Raw genomic sequence first — 27,299 nt, 5'->3', positions numbered from 1 at the left:
TATGTCCTCAAAAAAATGATGGAAAAGTACTTTGAGCCTGCTGCAAATCCGCAGGGAGGGATAGACATGGCAACTTTATTATTATAGTTCCAATGCAAAATAAAGTCTCTTTGCCAATAAGCATATATTTATTAGAAAATTAAATGTTTATATGTAAAGTACAGTTGAAGTTAGTATAATTTGGACATGGAAAAAACAGTCCAACCTGCAAAACCAAATGCCTATACCGTGTTATCTTCCTAACAGCATTTAATGCTGAGTTGACACATTTCTCTAGGCTTTTCCCAAAACATAGGGAGGTTGTACTTGAAACGGCTTAGTTGTCGCATGAAAGGATGCAGTAGTGTATCACAAAATGCTGTTTTCAAGGCATATACCTATTATCATTATGGTTGTGACAGCCTGTTTGTACAATAGATAAAGCTAAAATTTGAAATGCTGGAAAAAGGTTTTTGGCTATAATCTTATGCACAACAGACAATAAAACTACACGCCTAATATACTTTAAAGACCAAGTAACTTGATTTCTGTAGGCTTATGTACTTACCTCCATGGCTTTATTTCGTACCACCATGAAGACCAAAACCCTTGACACCAGAATTAGTGACCCCACGTTTTTACAGTCTCAACAAATCCTTCAAATAAAAAAAAATACTCAGTAAAAGCAAATGTAGACAAGCTAGTGAATATAATAGTTGTTAGTCACCCCAATGAAGTATATACGATCAGTCTTGCCAAGATTTGTAATTGGGAGAAGTTATAATATGCAAGTGCACACAATTTGCAGAAACAACTATATGTATGAGCCAGTTGAAATATACTAAGTAACATATTTTGCTATAATAATAAACTTTCTGCTTAACTGAAATAAATTTTATCTATATTATGATAACAGAGTGGTACAAATTTATATAAAATATAGGTATAACTGCAAGTTTAGATTATGAAAGGAGAGACATTTAGAATATTATTATCATCTAATCAATTTAATGAAATACATAATGAGTAACCTCCAATAAAAGATGCTGATATATTGGTATTATATATTAAAATAAATACTGAGTAACCAACAATGTAGGCTAAGAAAGTGTATGTTAATCTGTATGCTAACAGCAACATTATATTACATTGATTCTAATAGCAAGTTTAGCCAAATCACATAATAGTTAATTGATGTTGAAACTGAATTACTAAAACTATGCTAACAGAATAAACTAACCACCTAACTTATTGGAAACATATTTATAAGTAACTAACTAAATTGAGTTAATAAACAGAAGTGTGGTTAATAAAGCTAACAGAATTGAGTTATAACTAATGTAGCATCCAATATAGCATTTCAATTAAAGTAATATACACCAGAATTCAGTTAAGGTTATCTTAATATTACTGCGAGAATCTATAATCATTGAAAGGGTTTATCTAAATCGCAGTCAATATAGCATTTCAATTTCCATTCAATGGTAGGTGATGCATATTTAAAAATCATTAAGGAGTTTTACAAAACATTATAAATAACCAAATTAGGTGTCAAAGTACTTGAGACATGGCAACTTCAAAGTCATAAGACAATGGCCAACAAAAGAAGGTTTTAATAGTTGGATTATATCCTTACAAATAGTTAAATGCCAGGGCAAGCATCAAAAAATGAGACAATCTGCTCCAATCGACCCACCAAAGCTATTCCTTCTTGATATGCTTTGTCTTCTTTCCAGTCTTGGGCTTGGTGGCTGATTGCTTAGGAGTGAGCTCCTCAGACTGGATGGCATCGTTAACTGAGGACGACGTAGCAATCCTCTTTGCAGGGGTACTGCTGGAGCTGGCAGTAGGACTTCCCGAATGGTTAGCATAAGGTGGTTGAGCACCAGTTGATGGTTCAGAAATCTTTGTGACCTGCGTAGGTAATATATAAAGGAGTTACCAAGCTGTATAGAAAACAGATTGTACTTAAGAAGATTGTATTTGTTAGGAAAACCCAATGCAAAATGTTATGAACTCACTTGGTTTGGAGTAAGATTTGGAGAAGTGGTGTCCATTTCTACAACTTCATCATTAGTTGTATTCTGAAATAATGAAAATGATATAACGTAAATGTTTATGTCCCATTATAAGTAGGTAAAAAAAATAGTGTAAAAGAGTTGCCGATTACCTCATCTGGTGTGAGGTAGTTGTGAAACTTATTGTAAAGGCCGTCTTCGTTAAGTATCTTCACGATAGAGAAACGTTGGTATTGTGCTTGATACTTGATACGAAAGACCAATTTCATATTCAATAGAACATCAAGGTGAGTAGGCCAAATTTTAGGATTATCCTCTCCAGCCTACATCAATTCATTCAAAGTGTTTAGTGGTTAAATTTCTGTAATTTTGATAAAATGTTCGTATAATAAAAGCTAATGGCCTACTTACAGCTTTCATAACCTCTCGCAGTTCCTTAGCAGTCAATTTAGTAAACGGTATGCAATCCTTATCCCAAAAAACAAAGATTCCCTTGTGGTTCTCATACTCCACCTCAACCTCCAGTTTGAATCTAAAATGGAAAGTGAGAAATAACATTAAACGGTGCTTGAAGCTAAAGATTACAGATTGAATGTAAGGTAAGGGAAAGCTTAAGTGTTTACTTGGTAACGGGTTCTGGTTCTGTGTTTCCAGTTGATTCAAAATACCATCCAAACCTGGAGGCATTAAAACCTATGGTTGTCCCAATAGTGGTTGCATAACAGTCCTATTGCAAAGAGATACACGGAAAACAAAATTGCAATCAGAACAAAGCATTGTTGTAAGTTCAAGAAACCAGAATTGTAATATAAAAATTTGGTTTAATAGTATAATTTAACCATAAATGCAATGTAATAGATCCATTATACAAACAAAGTGATATAAAAGAGTAGTAACACCTTTCCTAAATCAGATATTGCACGGACACTCTTGACCTCACTCAATTTAGTCCAGAAATTGTTGCTAGATTGAATGGATGAATCACAAGTCATTGATTGGGAAGGGGCAGGCATGTTGTCTCCAAAACTGTTACATCAAAAGTAGTCAAAAAATCAGCTAACTAATAAGAATGTGGGTTGTTGTTTAACTACCTGATCCCTAAGAACTTCTTACCTTGCTTTGTACTGATCAACTTATGGATGATCCAAGTTAAAGTATAGCCTAGAGCCGCTCCATGCATTGGAAAGACACGGTAAACCGGAAACTGAAATGTAATATGTAACGCATCTTTAGTTAGAAAATAAAACACAACGAAAAGAACACGAATCCGATTTGGACATCAAACCTGTATTTGGCTTGCACCATGCATGTGTCAAAACTATTAAAGTAGGACCAGAAAAGTTGTTAGGGGTAGTGTAGTTGACAAACTGCTTGGCATAATCATCCCATAGCACCAGCTCAATGACATTCCCCATAACATCACGTATATTGACATTAACACAAGACTTTCTTCCCCCACCTCCCATCTGGGTCTTTAAAACATCCTGCAGCACACCAATAACATCTGCAGGGTATGAACACAAAAATAACATCAATGATAACCAAAACAACCGAGTGAATAGCATATAAACTTAGCTATAGCAATACATGATAAATGAAAAAAACCAGGAGAAAATGAACACAGACTTAACAGTGGTTAAACTTAGTATAGCTTACCATACAACATGTCATGTTTGAAGTCACCCTTGAGGAACTTCTCAATAGGGAAAAAACTGTATTTATGAGCAGGTATTTCCGGTATAGCCACTTTGGTCATGGTAGTGCCTCCATTAAATATGAGCTTGAGTGGGTTACAACACACCTTCAGCGGAACATCATTTTCAACTGGCTCTCCGTTATATAGATTATACGTCTCATGCTCCTTGACAGCTTCAACCCAATCTGGGAAGTCCCTGCTCCGAGTTATGACATGGATCTTATCACCCTGGGAAATGCATAAACAACAACACAAAAGTAGGATTGTACATTAAGTTCATATGAACATAAAGAACTCTGAAAAGTATGAAATGAAAACAAATAGATTTGATGTCTGTTAAGTTTTAAAAAATGTTAAGAGTTTGTAAAAACTATACCTGTCCATCTTGAATCACGGCTTCCAGATGTTGTTGACCATTTTTTTCAATAACAACCCACAAATCAACTACTCTAATGCACATTTTCCATACTTGGTTCCCCTTGACCAGATCCTTGATCAGAATGGGCTGCCTTGACATCCTTCCTGTCGTAAAAATGAAAACTTGAGCCTGTTAGATCCAAACAAAGGTATAAGAAGTAAGATTAAAAGCAAACACAAAAAAAATGTTAGAACCAAGATATTGGGAAACGAAAGATGTTGAAAGATAAAACTTGAGGAAGCATAAATAAAAGCAAAGAAAGATCAATAGGAAGAGCAAAAACACTAATACCATCTATTGCAAACCATGTTAGATCCAAACAAAGATATAAGATATAAGAGTAAAAGCAAACACACAAAAAAGGTTAGAACCAAGATTTTGGAAAACGAAAGATGTTGACAGATGCGTTTTTTGGTTTGGAGAAAGAGGGTGATATTGGGTGAAGAATCCGAATCGTTCATACCTGGTGTTGTTGATGTTTGGAGAAAGAGGGTGATGTTTGGTACTGAAAGTTCTCTGGGCGGTGGTATCTCTCTCCGGTTGCGCAAAGATGAGAGCAAAAGTGTTGGTGATGTTTGCAGAGAGAGTATTCAGACTATATTTGTTGGAGGGAAATGAGATATTCTGAAAAGTAGAATGGGAAAGTACATCAGTTCAAGGCAATGACCAATAGAACGCAACCAAATGGCATGGATGAATTTTGTATTTGTTGATTACATGAAAGTCCTTTTTGTTAGTGTTAAACATTTTGAGTGGAAGGATAGTATTGTAAATTTGGGCTACATTTTATTAATGGGTAGATAGTTGAAAACAATGGAGATGGAATCCATTTTTGTCAAAATAAAATAATAATAATAGGATGGAATGCATGAACTTGACCGATAAATCCTTTTGACATAACCACGTGGCATGCTATTCAAGAATGGCCCCTTCATAGGAGTATCATTTTATTATCTAAGTTACTAAATTAGTGAAAAAAATTATAAGTTTTTTAATATATTGATCTTGTAAGTTTTTTTAACCACTTAATCTTTTTAGTTATCAATTGTATGTACCCTCTTATTCTTTTTTGGATTAATACCTATTTTCACCCTTGCCATATGAGTTTGATTTGAAAAACTCCCCTGCAAAAAAAAAGTTACAAGAATGGCCTCAACAAATTTCAAAAGTTTCATTTTGGCCCTTTATCAGGCCACATCATCAAAAAGTCTGATGTGACAACTTTTTTTATTTTTTTTAATATTTTATTATTATTTTTATTGACATGGTTGGCTTAGGTGTCATATTTATTATTTTTTATTTATTTTAATTCCATGTGGCATATTTATTATTAATTTATTGTTTGGTTCTTAAAATGTTAAATTTGAAAGCTTAAAAAATTGGTTCCATGGGGTGTTGAATCCAGGACGCAAAGCATGCATGAAAAACACCCTTACCACTTGGCTGCGCTTTGGTTTTTGTTCTACAACTGCCTTTGCTAATATATAATAGTTATTGTTAACAACCTACTTTCTATTGCTTCTTCTTTTCACATTCTGAGAAAAACAGAACAACAAAAATGTCACTAGTTTCCTTCAAAACACCCCATGGGACCAATTTTTTAAGCTTCCAAATTTAACATTTTAGGTAACCCTAGTTTCCTTCAAAACTTCTATGTCTCTTATTTCCAGATCTTCAAAACCGATCTACATGTAAAATGAAGAGAAAGCATGAAAAGTAAAACCTGAGAAAGAGAGACGAGCAAGAGATGATGAAAGCATTTGAAGATGAATGAAGACGTAATGCCGTTTTATTTCCAATAACAACTACTTATGCATTAATATTGCAGAAACATCAAAAACCTAGTCTCCAGGTCTGTAAACATCTACAGTAACAATGACCCATCAAAAATAGAGAATAACAAGGAGCAGAAATGAAAGATTGAAAACAAAAAGATAAAGGAAGTAAATCTTACTGAAACATAATCAAATATTACCATTTTCTGCTTTAAATCTAATAGAAACTTGGTGAGTAGATTGAATCAATAGATCGTTCAAAATAAAAATCCAACCGAGAAAGACCATGAGATGATGAGTACCAAAATGGCTTTGGTATTTTCATGAGAGGTAGTGGTGGTCGTAGATAGGATTAATGGAAGGGGTTGCGACATTGTTAGGGTTTGAATAGAGGTTAAGAAGGATTGGGAAAAGTGAAAGGATAAGAGGGAACATGAGAGAGAATGAATGATAGATTGAAGTTATGTGTAGGAGGGAAATTTTGATACACACGTGGCGGAAGTGGGTTGTTGTGGAGTGAATAAAATAAGATGATTATGAAATGACTTATATGCCATTTTTAGTGAACAAATTTCGAATGATCAACTAGTAATATACCCGTGCGTCCGCACGGGTAAAAATTATTAAGTAGTGTAAAATTATACTATAAATTGAGAGTTATGTTTATGTATATTTAGCAGCAAATTGAAAATAAGAATTTCGTATCTCTAATAATAAATTTTTTGTAAAATATGTATTTTGTTTATAGTGGTCCCTGGAAAAAAGAAAATAATTTGACATTTGAAAATATAAATGTTGTGTCTTAAATAAAGACAAATGTTAATTAAAATAAAATAGGTGTGAGAAAAAGAAAAATTTAATTGACAATGGTTCGTGAGAAAAAGAAATTTTGATATTTAAAAAAAAAACGTGTAAATTTTAAAAATTTATTAATTAATATTTTAATAATAGCAAATAAATAGAGATGATTTTATATAGTGTAAAATCTATTTAAATATAAATGTAAAATAAATTATTTAATTGTAAAATGAATAATAATAATAATTTAAATTCAGTTGTAATGAATAGTCTTATATAAAAATAAAGAATTCGTAAGATAAAGAAAGAAAAAAAAGGAGAAATTTTAATGTTTGAATTTTTTTTTCATTGTGAAATTCAAACCACAATGGTTTTAATGAAGTGGTTTTAGTGAAGAGAGAGATAAAAGCTATTTAGAAGTGAAGTGGAAGTGATTTGAAATAGGAGGGTGATGTACTATGGTTTTAGAGAAAAGAAAATATATGTTGTGAGAATTATTGGATTGTCCATTGGTTTATTACATGTGACAACATAAGAAATGATGAGAATGTTGGAAAAATAGATTGATTATAAATAGACCATTTTAACCTTTGTGCTTTGTAAATTTAAAAATAGAAAAGGGTATTTTAGGAAGTATGGTGGTATCTTCTATTAAATTAATAACTAGATAGTTGACAGTTGAAGGGTAATATTGGTTTAGTGGTGGTATTATATATAATGGCTACATAGTTGATTATTTTTTTGATAAGAGGGAGGGTGCTAGGCTCTTTTTGTATGATAATTATTTTTCATTTTATAATTAAAAAACTCATTTTAAATTTACATCTATATATAAACAGATTTTAAATTGTATCAAATAAACTTTTTTATTTTACGAGTCACTCACTATCAACACAATACATATTACTTTAAATAATAATTACTTTGATTATTTAATACAATTGAATTTATATAATTATTATTCATTTTAAAATTAATAACTTATTTAGAATTTGATACATATTTAAATATAATTTATATCGTATCAAATAAATTTACCTGTTTGGCCACTCATGTATTTGACTAGTTTGCTCTCTAAGATAAAAAATAAAAAAAATAGAAGAAAAAGGAAAATGTGTCAATGTGTTTATGTTAAAACCATTGGTAATGGTATGTTTGCAATCTGTTTGACTTCATTGATTGAAAGAAAAAAATGATTTTTTATTTTATTTTAAATTTCTTGTTATTTGAATATTGGAAATTTAGGGATCAATGACGTTAACATGTCAAGTTTTTTGTTTTTTTTGGGTCGTGGATATGTATGCTTGGTTGTTGTCATTTTAAAAAACTTAATTAAAAATGAAAAGAATTTAATTTTTTAATTTAGATGTTTTTGCATAATTTTTGATAAATTAAAAATGATGAATGTGAAGAAGATGAAGACACATCAAAAGTATTAGGTGTTGATGGTGTATTTTAAGAAGAGAAATGATATTTTTACAAGGGGAGATGTCGGTTCCATTGACCTTATGATGCAAAGGTTTAATAGATTTGCTAGATCTACTGGGATGAGAATTAACCCCAGCAAATGCAAGGTGTATTTTGGAGCTGTTGACAAAAATGTGAGAGATGAAATCATGAAAATCACAGGCTTCAAATCAAATAAGGTGAATTACCTTTCAGATATTTGGGAATTCCTCTTACTAGTAAGAAGTTACTAGCAGAATAACCCATTGGAGCTCTAGATTATTGACTTATGATGGGAGAGTTCAACTGATCCACAATGTCTCCTTTGCTATAGTGAACTTCTGGATGCAGTGCATGCCTATTCCCAAATGTGTGCTACACAAAATTAACTCTATATGCAGGAGTTTCCTCTGGTCTGGAGGAACAAACATCACTCGGAAATCTCCAATTTCCTGGAAGCAAGTCTGCAACCCTAAACGATCTGGGGGACTCAATATCATTGACTTGGAAATTTGGAACAAAGTCACCCTTATGAAACTAATCTGGAATATTTGTAGTAAAGCAGATACTTTATGGGTAAAATGGATACGCATGTTCTATCTCAAAAGAGAGAACATTATGAATATAAACATTGAGGATAGATTCTCTTGGCTTTTCAAAGGCATCCTAAAATAAAGAGATAGCTATCAACTTATGCAACAGCAAAGTCAGAATGAGGGCAAGTTTAAAATGAAGGAAAGCTACTTGGCCCTGCAGAGCAATGATGATGTTTGCTGGAAGGTAATGTTCTATAATAATATGGCAAGGCCTCGTGCAAAGTTTGTGATGTGGTTAGCGTGCAATGCAAGGCTGGCTACTAGAGATAGACTGTGTAGGTTTGGTTTTATGACTGAGAGTAATTGTGTCTTCTGTCCAAACATTAAATCAGTGGAACATCTTTTGTTTGGCTGTCAAACTTTGAAACAGATTTGGGTGAAAATTGTTGATTGGCTTCAAATCACACATACCCCCAAGGAGTGGACAGAGGAACTTCTTTGGTTGTCACAAAATTACAAAGGTAAAGGATGGAAAGCTATGCTTTTAAAGTGCGCTGCTACGGAAACGGTATACCATATATGGAAGTTTAGAAATCAAAGTATTTTTGGTACAAGTGTAAATAATAGAAACATAGAGGAGAGTATCATTGAAACTATAGTTTATAGAGGTTGGATTAAAAAAAAAGTAAGGGAACACATAGCTTGTCATATGATGTAGAGAGTTTGCTTCCTTTAGGCGTTTTTGCTTTTTGTTTCTTTTGAGCTTTGGGACTGGATCGTTTGCGATCGCCGTATAATTAATCATCTTTTTTGAATTAATCAAATTTTATTGGTTCAAAAAAATATGATATTTTTACACCATATTTTTACACTATCTGTATTTCATTGTTCACCAATACGGTAAATAGTGAAATATTATAATAATAAATATTTTTTAAAAAAATATAAAATTATTTCTTTAATGTTATGTATTTATTTTTGTTTTAGATTAAGGGATAAAGATATAAATTGTGTAATTAACCAACTTCATAAATCAAATTTTTATATTTTATTAATCAACTTTGTTTCTCTACTAAATTATTTTTAATACGTGAACTTTTAATAACCAACTTCATAACTACATTAACCAACACTTTACTTTTCATTAATCCAATTATTACTAAAAATTATTTTTAATAACTAGATCTATTAACCAATTTGATCACTTCATTAACCAACTTTTTATTTTTTTATTAACTAACATTTTTTTTCTATTTTATTTATAATATCTGGCCATTTATTAACCAACTTCTTCACTTCATTAACAAAATTTTTATATTTCATTAACCAACTTTATTTTATCATTAAAAGTCATTATTTATAGACATTATTTACGAAGACTGTTCACGAGCAATGTTCATGTATATGTCACTGTTCACGGTCATTGTTCATAAATATATATTTTTATTAAAAAAACACTGTTCACCGTATAAATACTGGTGGACACTCAACAATACTGCCTCACATAATAATATATTTAAGTTAAAATTTATCAAAATAGATCAAATTGACTAGCGAAGATATTTTGAGGACTTAAAAATAAAGTTTATTAGATAACAGATGAAACTGAAATTTTAAACTAAGTTAAGGAACTCTGAAATAAATTAATCATTTTTTAATATATATGATATTGTTTGATAAGATAACAAATAGAGTAACATTTTAATATACGATCTTTTCTTTTAATGTCGTAATGACATTTTAAGGTTTCCACTATACCGTTATTGCGAAATCGAAGATCATGTGAGAAATTACAAACCGATTATAACCATTCTAAGATATTCAGACAAATTATTTTTTTTAGAAACGGTAAATGTTGATTTATCTAATTATTTATTAAGAGCATAATTTATAGTATTAATTTTGTAAGATATATCGTGGAGCAATCTGACTTAGTAACAAACTGACATTTTGTCGTAATTGTTTAATTTATAGAAAGAAGAATTGGAAACAATATCAATCCGTGTTGGATAACAAGAAATTCGGAAGGTACCACATGTTCATATATGAGATATGGATTAGTAAGTCGAGAAAGAGTAAATGGTGGATTTTTAATCTATTGTGCTTTGACTGTCATGAACATAAGTAGATTTTAGGTGATATAAGATTTAGTACAATATTTTTTGTAAAGATTTAAAATGTAATTTGTTCTTTGAGTGTCATGAAATAGTTAGAGTTCAGGTGATATAAGATTCAGTACAAAATATAACTACCAATCAAGTTTTTTTTTTAATTTCTTAAAACAAAATTTTCATGACAAATTTATAAAATATTGGTAAAAAATTAAAATTAAAAGTCATTTAAACAAACCGTAAGAGTGTGTTTGAATGAGTCATTTTTATGAAAAATATAATGTTTTGAGAGAATTTAAAATGATTTGGACAAAATTTCTTGTTTGGATGAAAAATATGAAGAATTATTAAAATGATAGAAATTTATGAATTATTTTGTCAAAGTTAAATTTAATGATTTTGAAATGACATTTAAAATCAAAGAATTTTGAATTCCACTCATACCCCATAAAATTTGAATATCATGTTAGTTATTATTATTATTTCAAATTCTGCAAATTAGTTCCCATATTTCCAAAAATTTCTAATGGACCCAAAAATTAGTCCATTTGAATTTAAAAATTGCAAATTGGTCCCTATTTTTAAAATTTAAATTTTGGCTCAAAACTTTAAAATCTATAAAATTGATCCAAAAATCTAACAATAAATTATCTTAATACTCCATCTAAACAAAAGAATTAAAAAATGAATTAATTTGAATTAATTCATTTGAATTGCTTATAATTTTAAATTTATTTAAAACTTCTAATTACCTCATTCAAATACAATTTAAGACTTTGTTTGATAGTTTGGAAGGTAATGAAAGGGAAGACTTTTAAAAAAAAAAAGAGGAAGAATAGACTGAAAAGAATAAAACGGTTTTGATTGTAAGGATTTTAGAGGGTTTTGTTTTTATTCATAATATAAATTATTTAAAGGAAATGCTAACCAATGGCCCAGGGGCATGGCCCAGGGCACTAGTTAAGAGTTTAAAAGGGTAAGCAATACTTGTAGTTAATGTTTTAGAAATGGAAATAATAGATTTTTTTAATGAATAACAAAGTTTATTTTATTGAAATTACTTGTATTCAATGCATTGGAAAGTGAAATAAATAATTTATTTGAGGAATATTTTCTTTATATGGAATGCTTAAATAGTGCCCCTAGAGTACTCGTTAGCATGATCTATTATTTAAATATAATTTATATTATTAGCTTTCATTCTTGCATGTAGAATCACTAAATATTGATCACTATCATTCTTGCATGTAGAATCACTAACTATTGGTGACTTTCATTCTTGCATGTATAACTAAAACTCATTCAACAAACTCTAAATATATGACTTTCATTCTTGCATGTAGAATCACTGAATATTAGTCACTATCATTCTTGCATGTAAAACTAAAACTCATTCAAACAAACCCTAAATATTGCCAACTTTCATTATTATATGTAGAATCACTAAATATTGATGACTTTCATTCTTGCATGTAGAATTACTAAATATTGTGACTTTCATTTTTGCATGTCATAGTCCTTGCCAATTCTTCTAAGACGCGATTTTTACGCTCTACAACACTATTTTGTTATAGTGTTCTAGGACATGAGAAATTATGAGCTATCCCATTTTCACTGCAAAAGTTTTGAAACTGATAGTAAACGAATTCACCACCATGATCACTACAGAGAGTGATGATTTTCAAACGAAAAACATTTTGGTCAGGCTTAGAAAAATTAACGAAAGTTTCATCCTTATGGGCTAAAAATAACGTCCAAGTAAATCTAGAATACTCATCAACAATTACAAATCCGTAATATTTATCTCCTAAACTTCTTGTCCTTGAAGGGCCAAATAAATCTAAACGGAGAAGGTCAAGAAGTTTTGATGTCAAAACAACCTTTTTTGATTTGAACGACACTCTCGTTTGCTATCCCATTTGACAACCATCACACAATTTGTCTTTTAAAAAGTTCATTTTAGGAAGACCAATTACTAGATTCTTGGATGCTATTTTATTTAGCAAGTCAAAATGCACATGACTTAAGCGTTTATGCCATAACCAAGAATCTTCACCAATGGTTACTACTAGGAACTTAATACCATGCATCTACACGTCATCTAGATCAAGCATATAGATGTTATTAATCCTAGAACCCTTAAACACAAGGTCCTTGGTTTCCTTATGCTCAATTAAACAACTAAGAGCATCAAAAGTAAATATTTCCCTTTGTCGCATAATTGGCTAACGCTAAGAAGGTTGTGTTTAAGCCCTTTAACTAAAATCACATTTTCAATAGTAATTGTGGAAGGATTTCCCACAATACCTTCTCCTAGTATGTTACTATTGGCTGAGATTTCGACAGGAAGAAAAATCCAGCTAAGGAAGTATGAGAGCAAAGTCGACCATAAGCAAGTATGAAGAAGTCAACTGGGCCTGAGGATTGAAGAAGTCAATTGGGCCTGAAGATTGAAAAAGTCGACTAGGCCTGAAGATGTGAGAAATCCAATGCGAGAAGAAGGCTCAATTGAAGTTATATTCGTGCCAAGTAATAAAAAATTAGACGTTGGCAAACAAAATGGAAAACGTGGGTACAATAGAAAGTGAATTTGGAAATTCTGAAAGTACACGTGGCATACAAAGAGACAAAGACCGCCAAAAAGGAGTTACACTTTTATGTTATAAATAAAAGTTTGTAAAAAGTTGTAGGTGTGTTCAACCTTACGTAAACCTGTACGCTAGCACTCAAAGTAACCAAGCTACGATCGAAATAAATCAAGTAAGAGAATGTATGTTTGAATCACCAACTTTCGTTCAATTTTAAATGTTATGTCATTTACCTTTTTCTAATCTTTATTACTCTTTACAATTTTTTCCTTTTATTTTCTAAGTTCTTTATACGTTACTTTCTGAAACGAATAGCTTCGACGTTGTGTTGTCACTCCAGGGATTTTCATCCAAGTACAAACGTGAAAGTGGCGCAAGAAATAGAGTCGCCATCCATGTCTATTTATGCCAAGAGAGGGAAAGAAAACACAGAATAAACCTGGAGGAAGGATAAGCACTATCGAAGCGAACTAGAGAAACAGGTAAGGGAGTTGGTTACGCAAGGGGAAGGTGTTAGCACCCCTCACATCCATCTTACTCGATGGGATCCACGCTTGGTGTCTAATTTATGGATGTGAAAGAGTCTATGTCTAAAGCTAAAAGCTATAATGCATGCAAGATGTAGGGAAAAGAAAGAGTTGTACTCGCACAGGCCCTACCCGCTGCCTACGTATCCTTTTTTAGGAATCAGAAGTATCGTAGCTCGGCTAACTAGTTTCTGTTTGTTTTGTGTTTTTTAGGTGAACAGTTATATTTGCATCCAACGACAGCTCGACCTTTGGAGACTTATGCCAGGGAGGTAGGAAGAAAATAACGTGCTCTTAAGCGTTGTGAGGCAAAAGGAAAAAGAGTTTGGCTTGTATTTTAAACATGCATGAAAGTGAATCCTAATGCGAAGGAAAATCTACCTAAGTTAGCATGCAAAAGGAAACTACGCTAAGACTACCAACCTACTGGGGAAAGCAAACACAAAAGCAATATCACACAATCGAGCGCGGTTCGAAAAGAAAACAACTGCTAAAGTAGGGACCTATGGAAAGGGGAAAAGGAAAATAACACGAGAAGATTTTAGTTAACTTAGTCGAATCGACCGAGGCAAACAAAGATACTGTGATGGATAGAGGTGTCTATACTGCAGTATCATGTCACCGGGTAAATGACAGAAAATGGGGAAAGCAAAATAATTATGCGTGCATACACGAAGCATTAGCGTCGGGCGACGCGGTCTATACAAAACATGGTGATCCGAATGCAAGACCCTTCTCCACTTACCTTAGTCAGGTCTTAGACTTGACAACAAGATCGAGGGGACGGTTCATAAGCAACGGCGTGTAACGTGCGCTAACTGAATTAACTCGATGAAACGTGGCGGGGGTCGATTACGAACCCTTTACTGCTTGCCTACCATGAGGACTTAATGGTGTTGCCTTCTTGAGGTATTATTACACCATTGACACCCTGTCGCAAGGCACAAAGATAAACAAACACTAACATGACCTCCTAGTGAGGACTTCCATATAATAGATAAAAATGAATGTCTAACCTACTTCTCATGGCAACATATGATGAGAAAAAGAGAATAAAAGGGAAAAAGAAGCAATACCACACGGATAATAATCTGTAAATAACAGCAACTAAGCAAAAGAAACCCAGAGTTGCATCAAAAATCATCTCCAAAGTTCCTTGCACAAGCTAACACACATTATTAAAAACAAAAGGAATCGCAATCGAAGTTGCACAATTGCATCATGAAGCAAAATAGAAGTGAATGGCAGAAAAAGAAATGCACAACGCGCATATTGAAAGCGCAAGATGGTGCACAGGGAAGCAATGACATAAGCAAATAAAGTATCATGAAAACGACCACAAATCGCACAATAGTCATATAAACGGTAAAAAGCGGAAATACGAGCATGAGGAAAATCAACAACAACGTAAAAAGATAACACATGAGGAAAATCAAGTCTAGTGCGCACAAAACGATAAATGAACATGTTAAATCACAAAGTAAGCACGGAGTAGGTCCGAACCAAGCAAACTCAAAAGAACTAACACACAATTAGCTAAGCTAACATGATTACAAGTCAAGCAAATGTCAAAGCACAAAATCCATGTCAATTGGACTCAAAAATCGCGAAATCGGAAAATATGCGTAAAAAATCATCGACTCAGAATTGAACGAAAAATCACATGGTTGATTGCAAACGTGCCAACAGACTCAAAAGTGATCTTGGTTTAAATTAATTTCGGATGGAAGTGAGAATTTAAGCCGATTTCGTCGGCTGGCAGTAGTGAAACAGTGGAAAAAGTTGCTTGAAATCAACTAAAAAGTTCACCAACAGCTCCGGAACCATCATTAAAGTCGAGTTACATTAATCACATTCGCAAAAACATGCTACGGTTAAGAATTTATGAATAAAACACATTTTCAAGGAAAAGCGACACGATAACGTTCTTACACACCCGAACTTTTAATTCTCAAGCAAACATGCACCAAGTATGATCAATAATCATCATTAGCAATTAGCAACATCATTCATGAATCAAACAATAATTATTTCTCAAGAATCAACCAATTTCAATTCAATTATCCATTAGTTTTTCCTTAATTCATGAATAAGACAATTCACTCAAGAAACAACCAAAAGCTAATCACAACACAACAGTTTGATTCATGTCAACTTATAACACTTAGCAACAAATTAAGAAATTTTGTATCACTACAACAACAACAACAACTTGATCCATGTTCTTACATTTCACGCCCACTCACCAACAAACAATCATCATCTCAAGCCATGTGAATACCATCACAAATTTTCAATTTGTCAACACAACAAGTATCAACACAACAATTATTTCAAGAATCAAGCAATTGAACTCAAGTTTCATGAACTAATATAAATTATGTCCAAATTTAATCATTATCATCAAGCACAATAACAACAAATAGCCTCATTAAAGATAAGTTTCCCTAACCAACAACAACTTGAATTCAAGAAATATTCTCAACAAATGAACTCAACATCCACCAGTTATGAACAACAATTCACAACATACAATAATCCAAGTAAATTTCCAGCATTAGCAACAATTCAAATCCAACAACAACAACAGTTTCATTACAAATCTTCATCCTCAATTAATTCAATCATTTTTACAAACAATTGGAATGCAAGATTTTTAACAACAACAATGAACACATGAGCACATCAACAACAAAAACTTCATTACAAATATTCATCATCAGTTAATCAACAAACACAATAAACATTACTTCACTATCCACATTTAATATCCATGATCAACAACTTTCGATTAATAGCAACAATAAAAAATCTCAACATCATTAATCATCACCAATTGCAAACAAATTTATATCAATAATAACCACCATTACTTGATTCAATTTCCATTAATAACAACAACTATATCAACAATAAGCATTTGAATCAAGGTTTAAATAATTACCAAAAAATGAAGAGAAGATTGAATATAGGAGATCGCGTCTTCTTGCGGAGGAGAGGAGGCCGCCGGAGTGTGCTTCGTGGTGGATGAGAGGGCGGAATCGCTGTCTTGCGCGATGGTGATGTGCGCTTCGTCGGTGGCAGTTTGATCTCTCAAATTACGAAGTCTGAAGAAACCATTCTAAAGACCAAGTGTTGAAGACTCTGAAGACGTGTTTCTGAAGACTTGAAGTTTTGAAGACTTAAGTTTCTGAAGACAAATGGTTCTGAAGACAAATGGTTCTGAAGACCAAGTGCTGAAAACTCTGAAGACGTGGTTCTGAAGACTCCGAAGACTCGAGGTTCTGAAGAATCCAAAGCTTATTTTCTTTTCTTCCAACTCATTCCGTGAGCCTCTGAAGTCTCGAATTATGAAGTCTAAAGAAACCATTCTGAAGACCAAGTGCTGAAGACTTTGAAGATGTGGTTCTGAAGACTCTGAAGACTTAAAGTTCTGAAGACTCATGTTTCTGAAGAAAAATGATTCTAAAAACCAAGTGCTGAAGACGTGGTTCTGAAGAATCTAAAGACTTGAGGTTCTGAAGAATCCAAAGCTTATTTTATTTTCTTTCAACTCATGTTGTGAGCCTCTAAAGTCTAAGAAGAAAAGAATATAATTTTATGAAGTACGAGGTACAAGGTACAGACGAATGTTTCGTTCCACTACCAAAAAGGACGGACGTTGTGTACTATCTTGTGTTCTACTATGATCAAGCTGTTGTAAATCAAAAGGACCTTCTTGCCCTTCAACTTCTCTTTTGAGAAGCTATAAAAAGAAGATCAGTTCATCCAACAAAGTTGACGACAACTAAATAGCCCGTTGTTGCAATCATCATGAAGCTAATACCCATATTGCTATAATGGTTGTTGTCATTGTAGTTATTATCTATTTCTTGGTTTAAATATAAATCAAGCAATACTGATGAAAAAACTAAAAAGAATACAAAAAAAGAACAAACATTCAGAAGCTGATGACTAAGAAATATTTTTCAAAAGAAAAGCTGAAGCTCATGCCAATTCAAAATGCTACTGGGCCAATTAGCTAATGCTAATGTCTAAGTTGATATGCAGAAGCAAATCTGAACAAAGAAGATGAAGAATGGAGATTCTACAAGATGTGATTCAACTCTAATCATATATGAGTGATGAATCCGAGGCTTGATGCCTTAAGATTTGGGAACAAAGGGGAATTTTGAGTCCTATGATTGTGTTGAGGATCATTTCAATCATTGATTGGTCCTTTGCCTGAATTCCCTGACTTGAAACCCTAATTTGAGTACTTAATGAACTACCAACTGCTACGGGTATCTGCTTTGAGTGGAGGGAGTAGTTGAGATGTGACATCTCAAGGGGGTCAAAATTAGGGTATGACAACATCTTTGTATGAACAATATAATGAACACAAGAGTTGTTGCGCAGATTGTGTTTTAGTTCTAGGATTCTTCATGTAAATTGTTTTAACATAAGAGTTGTTGCTCAGATTTATGTTAAACAATATGTGCTTAAATAAATTGTGTAATCTGCTTAAGAGAAGCAATCATGTAAACACAATTCTTACCAACTGTATGTTAATGATACCTTGAGAGATCAAGTGAAGATCAGAAGCTCAAGAAGACAATGGTAGTGAGTCATTGTGAAAATCCTCTTAGAAAACCGAGTGAAGGTCAGGACTTTAGTGAGGTAATTGAATGTTATATCCATTGAGATCACTGAACGGTTCATTTATTGGTAGTTAGTCACTTGCGGGTAGCTTGTGCAGGGTTAGTCACTTGCAGGTAGCTTGTGCATTGTAGTGTGAGTCACCTGTGGTTGCTTGTGCATTGTTAGTCATCGGTGGTTTCCCATGCAATTGTAATCAATTTGGTTATAGTGTATTAAGACCTTGAGTTTAAGGCAAAATCATCTCGGAAGGGTGGACTGGATTAGCTTGAGAATTTCTCAAGTGAACCAGGATATATCGGGTGTCATTTAGTTCTGTTTGTTACCTTTCAATTATTAAAAGCTATAAGAAGACTTAAATTTCAAAGAAGGAAAAATGCTTTTGAGAAACATTAAGCCTCTATCAAATATGATTTGAAAAGGTTCTCATGAACATAATGATTTAAGCTTCTGCGCAAAATTTTAAAGAAGGGAAATATTATTGAAAACCCAATTCAAACCCCCTTTCTTGTGTTTTTCCCTTCTTTAAACTTTAGCGCGGAAGCTTAAATCATTGGTGTTCATCACAACCATCAAAACACATAGAAATCAAGCATCATTTCATTAGAGATCATGTTCAGAAAGGGAACTTTCTTTTAAAACTTATCGATACAGACCATCAATGAGTTGATATCTTTATAAAACCCTTAGCTGAAGATAGATTTCTATTCCTTCTGAAACACCTGAAAATGGAGTTTTTTCCAGAATGAATCTTGATTATATGTGGTATCTTCTTTTCTAAAAAATAAGATTATGATATTATGCAAGCATGTTTTTCTGTCAAAGATACTTCTACAAGTTAGAAGGTGTCTTGGTTAGAAACATCTCTAGTTAAAAACATGCTGGTATTCTTGAATTTGAGAACATTAACTCATGGGTTCTCAAATGAATGGATATGATGAATTATGTCATATATATCATAACACTTTATTTGAACATAACCTCAACCAGTGGGAAAGGATTTTTAGAATAGTTAAAATCTCTATATTCCTACCCTATAATGTTTATGTATGGAATTGTTGAGACAAGTTTTAATTGAGAATATTTTTGGTTAAGCACGAACTTCCGCTTTCCTGTTTCTTTTGTCTTTTTGTATTTATTTCTCTGACAATTGTCTTGGAAATGATGGTCCCCTTTTTGTTCTCTTTTGTTTGAAATCCTGTCTTATCTGCTTTGAGATTTTCAAGGGTGATTTGTTATGTAACAAGATCATTTCTCTTGTCAGTTACGTTTTCTCCCCTCCTATAAAAGTGTCTTCTTTGTTTATTTATTTTTCATCTCTCATCAGTCTTTTGTTTCTTTTAATCCTTCGCTCTCTTTTCTATCTCATGGCGTCCAAGACTTTTGTTGGTAATTAGGAAATTCTTGAGTTTATTCACGAAGTTCGCCCTAACTTCTCTAACCTTATTATGGCTAATGGTTTTAACATGGCTTCAAGTATTCTAGCTCTGGGTTGGGTTGGTTACTTTTCTATGCTGCATGGTCCAATTTATCCTATTTTGGTCAAGGAGTTCTGGAAATATGTCTCTATTGGTATTCATGGCCAATCTATTTGTTATCAAGTTTTTGGCCATCCTATTATCATCTCTCCCACTTCAATTGCTCAGGCCATTGGTTGCTTTACTCCCCGTGGTATTACTGTTGAGCATTTTGATCTCAAATACACCTTTGTTGAGAAGCTCATCTCTATTCATGATGTGTCTTCTTCCAGATATAAGCCCACAAACCCTGCCAAGCTACTTCCTCTTATAAAGATTTGGTTCTGCTTTATTCTCATAAACTTTCATCCTAGAAGAGATAACATGAAGACTCTGACTCATGATGACAGACTATTCATATATTTCTTGCTTTCTGATATCAATATCGATATGACCCAAAACATCTTCAAGTTCTTGAAGGAATCTGTTATTGTCTCTAGAATTTGACATAAATCTTTCATTCCGTTTGGAAGACTTATATATGAACTTCTCGACAAGGTAGGAATAGTCAGTTCCATTCAATCAGTTGGACCAGAAGATATTCTTGAATTAGTCTGTTGTGATACCTTTGAAGCTCGAAGTTCTCATGTTTTCTTTTATTTTGTTTTCTCTTGTTTTATCTTCTTTTCGTTCTTTTGGTTTCTGTCATTTGTACTCGTTTCTTTTCCGATTAATGAATTTTTTCTTTGTTTTTTTTTTCTCTCTGTCCTTTTTTTTGTTCGGCTTAATCAATTAAAATCAATTAATATTTTCTTAAACTTTTTGATTATGACAACAAGGGGGAGAAATATAATGATGATTTTGATTCATATCCACATCTCTAAAAATCTCATTGCTTAAATTTTCAATTTAATTGTGAAAAGATATATAATTTCAAGGATTTAGGAAATGCACTAATTCTAATAAACGAATTATATCTTGATAAAGATGAGAAAACTTCTGATGGTTAGTCAGAAAAATCTTAGAAGTATTATCTAAAGTAACTCTGATGTTACATGTTGTGATGTTACACGTTTTGTTTCACTAAAGTTCTGAGTAACAATGAGAAACAATATGCTCTGATATACGAACTTCACACGCTCTGTTACATGAAGCCTTACGCGTTCAAATATATGAAGCTCTAATTAAGTGAACGTTTCTAATGAGATCAAATTCTGATAAGTTCAACCTAAGCTCTTATATCCCGTATCAGACTTAGGGGGAGCTTGTACATCTCATGGGGATTTTTCTCTATCTAACTCTGATTTGTTGATTTTTGTGATATTACCTTGTAAAATTGTTCATCAAAATACATGGTTTTGTCATCATTAAAAAGGGGGAGATTGTTCGAACAAAATTTGGTTCTGCATTCAATCTTTAGTTTTGATGATAACAATACATATATTTTTTTGTAACAATTTTATACTCTAATAGTTTCTTGAGTGTGCATATTCACTATTTTGATTGATTAAGGATTGATGTACAAAAGATCATCAAAATTAGCGTTGGCACATGTTAGAAGAATTATTCATCCATTTCTGAAGTAACATTAACAGTTCTGAAGAATGTTGAATGACTCATCAGATAAAGGATTTTCAATTGTTTATAAAGATAAGCTACTCTTCCATATCAGATAGGCTTTTGCTTCCAGCTCATAAATTAAGATGTGTCGTTCAAATAAGCTATTGCTTTCAAACTCTCAAGACTCCATTCTTACTCTGAAGACTCAACTCTCTTGGGACGTCTACGTTACTTGATCTCTTCCATACTTTCTTTACTTCAGATCAGAAGTACATCTCAAAGAAGAAAGATCAGAAACTTGCGCTAGAAGCTTAATAGTACAACAATACACTATCTTTTCCAATACTACAAGGATGTAATGTACGAACCCGATTTTGGTGTACTTTTTGCCCCTCACGATTTTTTGAAGCCGTTACATCAGCTGCAAGGAAAGTGATCGGGAAAATAGCAAGTGTACTATTTTGCCTCTGTAGTAATAAAGGGAAAATTCCCCGAATGTCGAATCTCAAGGACTGCTTGACAAATAAGAGTTTTATCAATATTTCAATTAAATAAAAGTTCAAAGGGGTTATGGTTGGTTTATAGTGCAATTGCAATTAAAGTAAAATAAAGTGTTGAAACGATGAACAGAGATGAGTAGATTGCTAGGGTTCGGTGAATGATTCGTCATGCAACAAATTGTCTCTCTCAATGCAACAACATAATTTTCATAGTTAATTACCGGTTCTTTAGAGTATCTAATCCTAAGGCCTTAGTGAAGAGATCTTTGACCTCACAACCTAATTACTATGTCCATAGATAATTATGGTTATGATCAAGCATTCCAATAACAAGAATTTCCGGTTACAATAAGATATCCCTAGTCCTAGGTGATATGAATTATTATATGTTCTTAATCGTGTCCACAAATAATTTGCCGTCCAGCTAAACTATTCATTCATATTCAGAATCTGTTTTCTGACGGATAAAGCATTACTAACAGATAAAGGACAAATCAACAAATATGAAAATTAATATAGTTATTGCATCAATTGAACAAATTCATCACAATCCGAATCAGGGTCACCCCCTAGCAATGGGGGGTTTAGCTACTCATAACAATAACAAAAATGATAGTGTTAATTGTAGACATTACAGGTATATGAAGGAAATCCAATCTTCAATGGCAAAAGCTCATAGAAATCTTCAATCCTTGCATCAAATATGAGTTCTCCAGCTGCTACAATGTATTTTAGCCTCCAAAATCGTCCAACCCTTGTGCCAACGCCTTCTCTTTCTTTTATTTCTGCCTGACTATGCTTATCAACAAGAAAGCCCAAAATTTCACGTGTACAAGCGTTTGGACACGCGTCTGGTAGAATGACACGGGTGCAGGGACGCGTCTGAGCAGAGAGAGGATTTCCTTTGCATTTCTAGACTACTGGCACGTGTCTAGGGATGTGTTTGGGCTTCTAGCACGCGTTTGGGAATGCGTCCAAGCAGGGCAACCATTCTGGAAGCACATGGACAGAGAGAGGCGCGTCTGGGGATGCGTTTGCTCAGCAGGCATCATTTTTCCACTCCCACACGTGTCTGGGGACGCGTTTCAGCAGTAGGAGATGCTTTTTCTAGTTCCACACGCGTCTGGGGACGCGTTTGGCCAGTTCTTGCTATTTTCTTCCATTATGCACTTTTTTGCACTGATTTCTCCCACTTCATTCATCTGAGTCTGCAAACACTATAACACACAACCAAAGCATAATATGCGGAATAAAAAAATAAAACATTAAACAAAATACTTCAAACGCAACTAAAAACAACTGTCAATATACGTGTGAAAACCAGTGATCAAACTCCCCCAAACTTAAGGCACTGCATTTCTTATAATAATCATCACATGCATGGGACAAATCAAGGCTTTTTCTTTTCTTTTTCTGGAACTAAAGGAGCAGCATTTGCTACTTTTAATTTCCGATGAAATTTTCAAACTTTGCAGTTATATATTGCCCTTATTTGGACGGCGTTTGGGGATCAACCTCCTTTGGGCTGAATAACCGGGTGAGGGTTACCCAACTTAGCGGGCCAGTTGCCTTTTACCGCCTTTTCATCATTTCGTGCCAACACTATTTGTTTCTCATCCAGTCATACATGCATGTGAATCTGAATTATGCCACACTGTATCAATAAACTACTCGAGGAGTACTTCTCAGTAGACAAGTACTATGGTGAAAATCTACACGTTAGACTCGTATTTCTTTTAAGGAACCAAGGGTGTTTAAACAAACCTCTTCTTGTCACATTATTCCGAACTTCTTGTCCTCAAACAATCCTCCCTTCATCTCTATATACTATTCCCGATCGCTCTTTAGGATCAAAACTCTTCAAAAAAATTTAAAAATTTCGGTCATAATTTGGGAAGAATTCACTTTATGGTTTCATATCATACCAATAACATAAAAAATAAAATGCAAAGAGAAAAACCTCCCCGAAACTTGAACTAAACATTGTCCTTAATGTTTCAGAACGAGCTCGAGAGAGGTGACTCACAGAGGGTATTGCACTCCAACGATCACTTCCGAGCTTTCACTAGAGATGCCCTCTTTTATTATCTGAAAATAAAACAAACATAAAGACAAATTAATTATTAATAACATGGGTTGCCTCCCACGAAGCGCTCCATTTAACATCGCATGGCTCGACGGTCCATTACCCTTTATTATGGAGGGTATTTCCTCTTCCACACCTGGTTTCTAGTCACCTCCGCAACCAAGAACTCATGAAGATGAAAAGCATGGACCACTTTTCTCTTCAATTCACTTCCCACTTTCATCTCTTCATCTTGATTTTCCCCTTTCTTTTTCTTCTTGACGTTTTTAACGAACTTAGGAACTTTGGTAGACGCATGAGCTGCGGGCACCTGAGAGACTATGCTTGAAACTTTTTCTGGTAGGGGTTTTTCACTTTTATTTTCTCCCTCACTTTCGATCATACCAACAGACACTTGAACATGTTCACCTGCAACCTGCTTCTTGACTTCCAGCATCTTCAATGTTACCTCTTCATCAAAAGATTTCATTGTTAGTGTCCCTTTTTCAATATCAAAATTGCAGCGACTAGTCAACAAGAATGGTCTCCTAAGAAGGATATGAGTTTCTTCATGTTCAGGAATGTCCATGATGTGGAAGTCAACTAGAAAGACAAACTTATCAACTTCCACAATTACATCTTCAGCTACCCCATATGATTTCTTGATGGTGTGATCAGCAAATTTTAATTTTGTCTCACTTTCGCTTATTTTTCCAATCTCGAGCTTTTTAAAAATCGACAAAGGCATTAAACTCACACTAGAACCCGAATCAATGAGTACCTTTTTGAACATTTTGTTATTGATGGTGCATGGTATTGCCACTGATCCAGGATCTTTCTTCTTGATGGGGATCTTCCTTACTGGAGAGACTATACTACACTTTTCAGTTGCAACTTCTGGTTCTCCTCCCATTGGTCTCTTTTTAGCAATCACCTCCTTCATAAATTTCTTATACAAAGGCATGTGCTCAAGTGCTTCAGATAAGAGTAGATTTACCTCTAACTTTTTGAATAATGCAGCAAACTTCTCAAAGTCTTTCTCTTTTGAATCCTTCTTTGTCACTCTAGAGGGAAATGGTAGCTTGATCACTGGTTTAACATCTTTCTTATTTTTTTCTTCAAGTGGCTTAACCGGTGGTATCACAACTTCAGGCTCTTTTGAATTTTCTCTTATTTCCAAATCTACCTCTATGACCAAGTTGTCATTTATTTCCTCCTTTTCCTTTTCCGATTCTGACAATTTCTGACTTCTTATTGTGACAGCATTAATCTTCTCTTGGTCTTTCGGATTTTTCACAGTTGAGCTCGAAAGAGTACCTTGTGCCTGTAGAGTGAGATGCTGTGCTATTTGGCCCACTTGAACTTCTAGATTTTTTATTGAAGTTGTGGTGTTCCTATGGTTGTTTCTTGTCTCTTCTTGAAACTGAGAACATTGTCCGGCTAGTCTCTCAATAGCTACTTCCCACTCTACCTTCTGAGGGCCTTGTTGTTGTTGATCTTTCCAAGCGAAATTGGGATGATTCTTCCACCTTGGATTATAAATGTTCAAATATGGATTGTTTTGCCTCAAAAATTTGATTTCTTCAATCTGTCTGGGAGTTGCAACACAATACACATTTTGATGAGGGCCATTACAAATTTCACAGCAGACAAGTTGAGCTTGTTGGACTTGAGCCACCTGTTGTGTACCTATATTCATAGCCTTTACTTTCTTTTCAACTTCAACAACTATTGCATCTTCAACCCGAATTTTGTTGGTTTCTAGATTCACATCAACGACTCCTTCAGGTTTGCTCGTACACCTGTCATACAACTCCAAATGCTCATTTGCAGCTATCGCTTTAATGATCTTGATGATACTAGAGGCTGTTGTGAAATTAGTTGAGCCTCCAGCTACTATGTCGATCAACTGCTTTGTCTTGATTATGAGCCCATTGACAAACATTTGCATTTGTTCAGTTTTGTCCATATTGTGTGTTGGACATGCCACAAAAGTCCTTTTGAACCTTTTATAGGCATCCCCAAAGACTCACCCTCCTTTTGCTTGAAGTTCAGAATTTCATACCTTTTTCGTAGAAAGACTGACGCTTGAAAATATTCATTCAGGAAAGCCTTTTCCATCTATTCCCATGATGTGATACTGCCCGCTACTAAATAATAGAACCACTCTTCTGCCTCTTCAGCTAGAGTGAAAGGGAACATCCTAAGCCTCTTTTCTTCTTCAGTGTGACCATCAATTTTTAGAGTGGTGCTCATGGTAAAAAATCTCTGCAGATGCTTGTTTGCGTCTTCGTTAACCTTTCCGGTGAAAGGTTCCCTTTCAAGCTGATTAATGGTGCTTGGATGCAGTTGAAAGTTGGCAGCATTTACCGGTTGGTTGAAAATTGTTTGTCTTTCCCCCAGTGTGTCTGTAGCACCGTAGTCACCAATGAGCCTCTCAGGAGGAGGAAGATTTTCACCCATAATTTCTGGTTCACTTTCAAATTCCGAACTTGAATGATATGGCTTACTCTCCTCTTCTGATTCCAGTATAGTCAATCGAGCTTTTCTACGCCTTTCGTGCAACGTTCTTTCAATTTCCGCGTCAAAGGGAAATTCAGCTGAGGTCTTGCCTCACATAAAAGATTAGACAATTATTAGATCGAGGAATAATAATTAAAAACAAAAATATGCGGAAATTAAAATTTTAGTTGCAGGGCAACAAAATTCTAATTGAAATAAATCAAAACTCAATAATCTTCGGCAGTCCCCAGCAATGGCGCCAAAAACTTGATCGGGAAAATAGCAAGTGTACTATTTTGCCTCTGTAGTAATAAAGGGAAAATTCCCCGAATGTCGAATCTAAAGGATTGCTTGACGAATAAGAGTTTTATCAATATTTCAATTAAACAAAAGTTCAAAGGGGTTTTGGTTGGTTTATAATGCAATTGCAATTAAAGTAAAATAAAGTGTTGAAACGACGAACAAAGATGAGTAGATTGCTAGGGTTCGGTGAATGATTCTTCATGCAACAAATTGTCTCTCTCAATGCAACAACATAATTTTCATAGTTAATTACCGGTTCTTTAGAGTATCTAATTCTAAGGCCTTAGTGAAGAGATCGTTGACCTCATACCTAATTACTATGTCCATAGATAATTACGGTTATGATCAAGCATTCCAATAACAAGAATTTCCGGTTACAATA

The 27,299-nt window shown here is 33.7% G+C and overlaps 1 protein-coding gene across 1 annotated transcript; it reads right to left on the bottom strand.

Moving 5' to 3' along the window:
• Positions 1-1,680: 1,680 nt before the first annotated feature.
• On the bottom strand, positions 1,681-26,575 carry LOC131657905 (uncharacterized). Its single transcript, XM_058927255.1, has 11 exons — positions 26,411-26,575; positions 4,070-4,240; positions 3,654-3,921; positions 3,283-3,501; positions 3,089-3,224; positions 2,897-3,023; positions 2,621-2,724; positions 2,409-2,529; positions 2,150-2,320; positions 2,001-2,063; positions 1,681-1,893 (listed from the first exon to the last, which is right to left on the bottom strand). The coding sequence occupies exons 1-11, from the start codon at positions 26,573-26,575 to the stop codon at positions 1,681-1,683; spliced, it is 1,758 nt and encodes a 585-aa protein (XP_058783238.1).
• Between the last annotated feature and the right edge of the window lie 724 nt (positions 26,576-27,299).

This window comes from Vicia villosa, linkage group LG3 (genome assembly GCF_029867415.1).
Source record: "Vicia villosa cultivar HV-30 ecotype Madison, WI linkage group LG3, Vvil1.0, whole genome shotgun sequence".
NCBI lineage: Eukaryota > Viridiplantae > Streptophyta > Magnoliopsida > Fabales > Fabaceae > Vicia > Vicia villosa.
The sequence above is the reverse complement of the archived record's forward strand: the minus strand, read 5'-3'. Positions and strand labels throughout refer to the sequence as shown.